We start from the raw sequence: 8,722 nt of genomic DNA, 5'->3' as shown, positions 1-8,722 counted from the left end.
GTTCTGTGTCAGTTATGAAACTATCTTGTGACAGTTTTTTGACATGAGACATATTTAAGCAAGTTTTGGTCAATTTTCTGGTGCGGACGACGAAAGACGTATCTTTTCATTTTTATTTCTTGCTTTCAAAGTTTTGTGTATTATCTAATTGAGAATTTAAGATTACCACCTAAATACTTCGATTTGAAAGTATATAACACAATTCTTAAAATTTCCATGTACTTTTAATCCCAAAATTCTCACACGCTTGTATGTATAGCAAAGGGTCTAATACATGTGGAGAAAATAATTAATCACAAAAATTAAAATCAATGTCATGTCATGAAAGAAGTTTTATAACCATTTTATATATGGAGCAATGGTGTAAATAACATAGATTTTAACACATCATACTTTATGGATCCACATTAGAATTTGATGTCCAAATTATGCCAAAAATGATAATTCACGTGACAAAAGTAACAATAACCATCATTATAAGCATTTTTTTAAATCTTTCCATCTTTTCTTACACAACACCACAAATGAGTGCCATATTAAATAACATATGTTTTTGGTATAATTTTGAATCAAATAACCTACACCACATTGATTTGTATATCTTTTAGGGTAAATGACACAAGAAACACTTTTTTTACATAGAAATTCGATTTTGACACCGTGTTTTTTTTTTTTGTCAATTTTGACACTGTGTTTTCCAGTTTGTTACAATTCTGACCACTTGACCGGTTAACCAGGTTGCATGCTGACGTGGCATGATGACATGTCAGTTTTGATGACGTGACATGCTGACATGATATGTTGACGTGTCAAAATTGAATTTTTTTCTCACAAAAAACACTAAGTTTTCATTTTTTTTCGATTTTGACACTAAGTTTAATTTTTTTAAAAACACTAAGTTTTCATTTAAAAACCATAGTTTTGTATAAATACATTTTTTTACACTCAAACCATATTTTTATGTATAAATATGTATTAGTTATATAAAAATTGTATTTTATATTAAATATGCAACTTTAAAATGTGTTTGGAGGTTTGGAGGCGTATAGTCGATCAAAACTTGGATATCAAGTTTGCAACCCATCAAATTTTTACATCTTATTAGAAGCTTATGGTTAGTTTGATTCTCGTGATATAACTAATGCTTTGAATGTAAGAAAAAAAACACCTTGTATTTAAATAAAAATGTGGTTTTTAAACGAAATAAATATGTTTATACGGTTTAAAATGTAATAAAAAAATATATTTATACGGTTTCGAATGGAAAATAGACAAAATTGAACAAAATTTGATAAATGATGTTCGATTGGAAAAAAAAACATAGTGTCAAAATTGAAATAAAAAATTAAACTTAGTGTCAAAATCGAAAAAAAGTGAAAACTTAGTGTTTTTTGTGGAAAAAAAATCAATTTTGACACGTCAGCATATCATGTCAACATGCTACGTCATCAAAACTGACACGTCATTATGCCACGTCAGCATGTAACCGGGTTAACCGGTCAAGTGGTCATAATTGTAACAAATTTGAAAACACAGTGTCAAAATTGACACAAAAAAAACACGGTGTCAAAATCGAATTTCTGTATAAAAAAAATATTTTTTATGCCATTTACCCTATGTTTTAATCAAACATTATTAAAAATAAAAATAGTTCTATATATGAAAAATAAAATAAAATGTGATGGTCTATTTGTTCACACTTCACACCCTCCGTACTCGTGATAAGTTAGAAAAATCCTAACATTCCGAAATTCTGAAAGAAACCCAAATCTCGAAGTTTAAAGCTTCAAATCCGATAATTATATACGTGGGTTTATGAGTAAATGTGTCGTCCACTCTCACATGACGCTAAAACCCCATCACCGATGCAAGGTGGTCGCCCATTCTAAAGACCAACTGTCGCCGTTTCCCTTGTTTCCAAGAACCCTTCCTCCTCCCAATATGCACCACACATCCTTCGATATCCATGCACAAGATCTCCTGTATACATGTAAATCACAGCTTTATTTTTCACTTGCTACTCTATGTATATATACTACCTATTTCCATATTGTTATATTAATATTTTGCTAGAATATGTTCTCTTCTTCTTTAGCAGTATGATCATCGTCTTGTTACTGCTGCTACTGCCATTTTCAGTCAGCAGCCATGGCTGCCCACCTGAAAAATGTGGCAGTTTTGACTCCATACCCTACCCGTTTCATCTAAACAACACTTCTGATTGTGGGGAGTATTTACTTTCAGATGCCTTCCATCTTTCTTGCTCTAATTCAACTTCCTTGTTCCTCACCATCGGATCATACAGATATCAGGTTCTTCATTTCTTTCCTGATGGTGGTGGCATACTAGTGGATTTTCCTAATGATACCTTTAGTTATTCTTCTTTGTGTCGAAGGTATTATGATCTTAGATCGTTTGGGTTTCAGACGAATGATTACTTTGGTATATCGAGTGATAACATGGTTGGTTTGTATGGGTGTGGGGATTCTTCATTGTGTAGGAGTGATTGTGGTGGATGCCATGATGAAAACACGACCACTACCTTCGCTAGTAGTGGATGTTGTTACCTTCTTTCTGATGAACGTGGTGGTGTTTGGCGTGTAGGTGATGGTTTCTCTGTGTTTTTGGAGTTGGGATGCAAGGGGTTCGCTTGTTGGATTGGTTCGAGTTCAAAGAATGATGTTGTAAAACATGGCATCAAGTTAGAATGGGCGATTCCAAGCAATTTGATACATGGAGTTTGTGATGTTAATGCTCGAATTGTGAATGTGAGCTCTGTTAATTTGGGTATGAGGTGCAAATGCTTTGATGGATTTGTAGGTGATGGATACGCTAAGGGAATGGGTTGCTTGAAAGGTGAGTTTAATTTGGTGTTGTTTCTTCAAGTTCTTTAATTCTCTATTACTATGCAGAGTTTTTGGCCTAGATACAACGTTTTTTGGATACATGAAAAATCAAATCCTGAAAATTTCGAATAGAGATGATCATATTGTGACGCTTCTTTGAAAAACGTTGCTTAGCACATGCCTATATTGAGCCCCCTCCTCCATATCCTCGTAAAGTGGGGAAGTCTTGGTCAACGCTTGAACCAGGAAGTGAAAAACTATAAAGTTGAATCATTTACTTTCTCTATTAATCGTTATGTGTGCATTAAATAAAAAAGAAAACTTCATTTCTCTCACTTTCACTATTAAATTGCTTTTTATTCTTTTTTTTGCATTCATAGCTTACCAATTAAGTGTTGTTTATATTAAGTCCATTAAATAAAAAAGAAACGAAACGATAGATTATTTGCTATTAATTTATCCTAATCTTTTCGTCTTTAATATATATAGCTTGCCTTAAGGATGGCCAGGAAGCATATGGCAAGGCTTGTTACGCAAAGCGACATGATCGGAGTAAACTCATGCTTGTGGCTGGTATATACATCAAACCTACTAAAAGTCAATGAAATTTACAAATTGATTATACATTCACACTAGGGTTTTGTTTGAAGTCTCACATCGATTAAACGGTCTTATTATGTAGTCTTCCTTTTTCTCAAGCGTTCTTTTAGGGAAAAAAAATCAATATATTTTACATTGTATCAAAATCGACAGGTCTACCATCATTATTGATAGGGCCCACATTAGCGATATACATCTTTATTGATATTGGGAGCCTCACGTCTTTCTTTAAACTCTTTTAAAGTGAAAATCTTTAACTCCACATATCTAACAGATTTATTTTACATACAGGGATTCTTGCATTATGCCTCTCAATCGCTACATTGGGCGCACTCTTTTGCATGTTGAAAAGACAAACAATAACAAAGTCAGGGAACCTTGATCTCGATCAAATGCGAAGCCAAAGCAGTGTTTCATTTCACAAAGGGCGTAGAACTCGTTTGTTCACTCATAGCGAGCTAGAAGAAGCAACCAAAGGATTCTCAGATGATCAAAAACTCGTCAACATGGGGGAACGAGGTACAATCTACGCAGGCATCCTTACAGATGGACTTGAGGTAGCAGTCCACAAAGTACATTGCACAACCGAAACGGATCTCATTCAAGTTCTATCACGTGTCAAGATTTTCTCAGAAGTTTCCCACATGAACATGGCGCGTATCCTCGGATGCTCCATTGACTCCGGCTACACCCCACTTGTGGTATACGAGTATCCAGGAAACAAAACACTCGAACAACATCTATGTCAAGGAGGAGTAGATGGAAACCTAGGTCTTGATTGGCACACGAGATTAACAATTGCAGCTCAACTATCGAGTATGCTCGCATACCTCCAATCTGAAATCTTCCCTCCCGTGTTCCACCATGGTCTTCAATCCGGATGTGTTCTATTAGACCATGACCTCTCTGTAAAACTAGTAGGGTTTGAGTTATTCAATTGTGGATCAAACGGGAGTACTCCTTTTTCTAGCAAAAACGATGTTTATGGACTCGGTGTTGTGCTTCTTGAGATCATGGTGGGTAGCAAGTCGGTGGAACTGGCGGTGGGGAAGATCAGAAATGGGAAGGTGGAGGAGGTGGTGGATCCGCGGTTGTACTACCATGAACAACCGGTGTATAGAAAAGAGCAGATGAGTATCATGGCGGATGTTGCAACCAGGTGTTTGTTGTTTGGTGGAGATGGGAGGTTGGGGATGAATGATGTTGCAAGAGAGCTTGTGCATGTGACAAAAGAGAGTATTGATAATATTGGAAGTAGAAGGATTCCAGCTGGACTTGAAGAAACTTTTTCTAATTCTAGTCTTCTACAAATGATATCATTGTCTCCTGATTCTATTTATGTGCCATAATTGTAACAAGAACGAAAGACATTACTGTATTTTTAACTTTCTATAGGTTAATTTTTATGTTTTAGTGTATATAGTATAAGTTGTTTTCTAACAAATCCAAACAACAACCATAAACATATATAAAAATGTTGAATCATGGTTTCACCTTCCACAAAATTGGGATACCAACATTACAGATCTGAAGGTTTTTTTAATTCTTATCTCCTACAAAATTCTCAGCCACTTCTGCCACCGCAGCTGCCGCCTTATCCAACCCCATCTTCTGCAATTCCTTCATGAATCCATCAACCTCTGCTCCATTGATTTTGTAAGGACTGTGCATAATCCCTGGAAATGAACGATTTTCAACTTCTTGCTTATATTCCGATAGAGCTTTTGTAATCACTTCTCCTACAAGAGCAAACTGCTTACAGAACTTTGGAGTAACCTGCAACAATGGCGTATAATACAGTACCAGTCATTTAGTAAGATATAACGGAGTGAATTGTCTAAAATACCCTTAAAAAGGATAAAGAAATAGAACCTTAGCATGATGTGGATGTTGCATCATTCCCAATAGGTCATGGTAGACAAGAACCTGTCCACTGCAAAAAGGGCCTGCCCCTATGCCAATTGTGGGTATTTTAAGAACAGCAGTGGCGGCAGCAGCCACCGGAGCAGGAACACATTCAAGAACGACGGAGAAACATCCGGCGTCCTGTAATGCTAGAGCTGTCTCCACAACCTGTAAATATTCAAGAACATCAGAAAGTGGTAAGGTTTGACTTTTTAAGTCAAAGATGGAGTTTTTGGGCTTCAAAACTGATATGGATTCTTTGAAACTTCTTGAGAAAACGTATAGCTCGATGTATCTACCAAATGCAGAAAAATTTGGTTGGAATTCGTATCAGTTTCGAAATTTAGAAACTATATGTTTGACCTGAAAAGTCAAACCTTGACTGCGCTGAGAACATTCTTCCCTTGAGGTCTAAATCCACCAAGAACACTAATGGCTTGAGGGGTAAGCCCTACATGCCCCATAACAGCAATCCCAGCTTCAACGATGTGTTTTGCAGCCGAAATTCTCGATGGTGCACCCCCTTCCAACTTGATTGCATCCATTCCTCCTTCTTTCAATACCCTCACTGCTGTATCAACAGCCTATTCATAAACAAAATTGCAATTGTATACAGGTAAAGCATAATCGATTGTTATGATCAAACCAAGGCTTCGAAAATCGAAAAGGGTACCTGTTGGGAGCTGGATTCATAGGTGCCGAAAGCAAGATCCCCCACAAGTAATGGCCGTTTAGCTCCTCTAGCAACAGATCGACAATGCACTAACATCTCCTCTAATGTGATCGGCAACGTCGTGTCGTAGCCGTGAACCACCATAGACGCAGAGTCTCCGACGAGTGCGATGTCAATTCCGGCCGTATCTAAATGGACTGCCGACGGGTAATCATAAGCCGTCACCATCGTTATCCCCTCCCCTTTCCTGTGCTTTGCGCGTAGAGTTGTCAGGGTGACTCTTTTGTCAGGGTTTTGAGGTTTTGGGCCTCCGTAGACGGTGTCTTCCGGGATGTTGCTCATATGCCTTGCATAGGTGGAGATTTTGAAATTGTGTTTTGTGCTGGTGAGGCATGCTTTTGATAATCTATTGAAGAGTGCAGCCATGGTTGATGAAATTAAAGAAAAGTATGATTTGTAACGAGTTTTGTTGAATATCGGAATGGATTCGTGGGTGTGATTGCAGATATGAAATTGGAGGTTACAGTCGAGGGATCACACACATGTAACCAGGGATTGGGAGTGTGGGTGGCTGAATGGTAGACGACTGCAGAGTGATAAAGCTGATATAGGCGGCGCCATTCTTCGACAACGTGAAATTAATGTAATCAAGATTAGGTGCGGAGCACCTGTGGAAGCTTAGTAGTATATATTTTCTGAAAAATAATTAAAGTGTATTCGTTTTTATGTTTATATATAACAAATATATAATAATTAATTTGAAGAAAAAATATAATAAATTTCGAAAAATCCTTTCAAATAAATAAAGGTTTTTTTTTTTTACACTTGGCAGCCTCTCATACATTATGTCATATATTTTGTTATAATTTTGAAATATTTATTTTTCATTTGTCATTAATTCATTTTTCATTTTTGAATATATCATTAATTCTATAAATTAAATATATCATCTATCCTAATAAACAAGAATGATTTTGCCACATGTTATTCTCCTTCAAATCTCACCTATTAAATGTCATCTTATATTAATTAACTAGGTGTGAGACCCATATATTACATTGGTTTAATTAAAAAAAATAAATATAAAATTTTAATAATTTAAAAAGTTTGAATTTATAAGAAAAATGAGGAAAATTTGAATTATTAAAATTAATGAGACTTTAATATATTGAATACATTACATATATAAACTTTTTCTAATAAATACTTTACATATATATTAGCTTACACATTAAATATGGAATTTTAATTTAATAAAATAAAAAATACAATAAAATGACAAGTAGAAAATAGAAATTTTAAAAATTCTAGAAAATGCCATGTGTCCAAATGAATGAAAAGAGGACATGTGGAAAAAGACCTTCATTTATTATAATAGATTTTATAAAAATATTAATTAATGTACATAGTAATTTCTATTTTTGAATTCCTCTTTCTATTAATATATTAATATTAATTAATATATATGTATATTAATATTAATGTAGATAGTACATTCCACTTGTGAATTCATATTAATTAATTTTATTAGTATACATTAATTAAGACCAAATTATATACATAGTCCACGCGGTTTACTAAAAAGTCACAAACTTAAATGTTATTTACTTTTTTTATGAACATGGTCTTTGTGGTTACCAAGATTTTCTTTTAATAAACACGTATAATATACGGGTTTCACACCTAGTAATAACTATATTAATTTCAAATTTCAAACTTCAATTTCAATTTTAAATAAATTTACAATTGAAACATTCCTATTTAACATTTTGTTATAATTAGCACATTTAATACACGGGTCTGACAAATAAACACATAATTTTAATATAATATTTTCATGTTTTTTTATTTATAATTTTTATTTATTTCAAATTTCATATTCAAATAAACTTGTTGTTTAATCATTTGTATTTAACATATTGTTTTAATCAACCCATATAATATACGGGTATCACAACTACTAACTTATTAGAGTAACGAATTTCTACTTTTTGGCATGTTTGGCTATTTTTTTGAATTTTGTTTAAAAAAAATATACAGTTGATTATAACATTAACTCATCCGCAAACAAGGTTGTAAATAACGTAAGGTGTGATTTAGCGACAATGTCAAACCTTAAGTTTTTTTTCTAGCCTTGGAGAGTGTAACACCCAGAATCAGGAAGACCAAGAAAGGAAAGAAAAGCCCTAAGTCAAGGGCGCTAACTCGTCGAGTCCAAGGAGGAACTCGACGAGTCGGAGCGTGACCCATTTCGCGGATTAAGTGACCGACTCAGCGAGTCGGGGAGACTGACTCGGCGAGTCTGGTCTGGGTTGGGAAAACCCTAATTTCGGGACTTGGCACCCTATTTAAGCATCTCATTCTCATTTCTAGGGCTTCATTTACAGCCCCCACTGTCTAGAGCGAAACCCTAATGTCCTCCATGAAAGTGTGAGTTATTATTGTGTGTTCTTGAGTGATTTAAATGCTAGAAGAAGAAGAAGGAGTTGTAAGAGCTAAGGAGTGATTGTAGATCCAGAAGGAGTCCCTCTTCCTCATCACTTTCTGGTAATCAAGCTCTTACCTTGATCTATGGATTCTTAGATCTCTTCATGTCCCTTTTATGAGACTTTTGGGACCATTTCCAAGGCCAACCCGAGTATTGAGCCTTTGAGGACGAATAGAGACTAGATCGGAGCATCTTTGAGCCTTAGGAGCT

At 35.0% G+C, this 8,722-nt stretch overlaps 2 protein-coding genes across 2 annotated transcripts; one reads left to right on the top strand and one right to left on the bottom strand.

Moving 5' to 3' along the window:
• The first annotated feature begins 1,783 nt into the window (after window positions 1-1,783).
• On the top strand, window positions 1,784-4,885 carry LOC111878543 (probably inactive receptor-like protein kinase At2g46850). Its single transcript, XM_023875060.3, has 3 exons — window positions 1,784-2,856; window positions 3,336-3,419; window positions 3,738-4,885. Exons 1-3 carry the CDS (start codon window positions 2,025-2,027, stop codon window positions 4,793-4,795), a joined length of 1,974 nt encoding a protein of 657 aa, XP_023730828.2. The 5' UTR covers window positions 1,784-2,024; the 3' UTR covers window positions 4,796-4,885.
• A 5-nt stretch (window positions 4,886-4,890) lies between these two features.
• On the bottom strand, window positions 4,891-6,704 carry LOC111878542 (3-methyl-2-oxobutanoate hydroxymethyltransferase 1, mitochondrial). Its single transcript, XM_023875059.3, has 4 exons — window positions 6,025-6,704; window positions 5,729-5,935; window positions 5,319-5,519; window positions 4,891-5,222 (listed from the first exon to the last, which is right to left on the bottom strand). Exons 1-4 carry the CDS (start codon window positions 6,448-6,450, stop codon window positions 4,986-4,988), a joined length of 1,071 nt encoding a protein of 356 aa, XP_023730827.1. The 5' UTR covers window positions 6,451-6,704; the 3' UTR covers window positions 4,891-4,985.
• Between the last annotated feature and the right edge of the window lie 2,018 nt (window positions 6,705-8,722).

The sequence above is a fragment of the Lactuca sativa genome, chromosome 4, assembly GCF_002870075.4.
Source record: "Lactuca sativa cultivar Salinas chromosome 4, Lsat_Salinas_v11, whole genome shotgun sequence".
NCBI lineage: Eukaryota > Viridiplantae > Streptophyta > Magnoliopsida > Asterales > Asteraceae > Lactuca > Lactuca sativa.
This window is presented reverse-complemented; position numbering and strand designations above follow the sequence as displayed.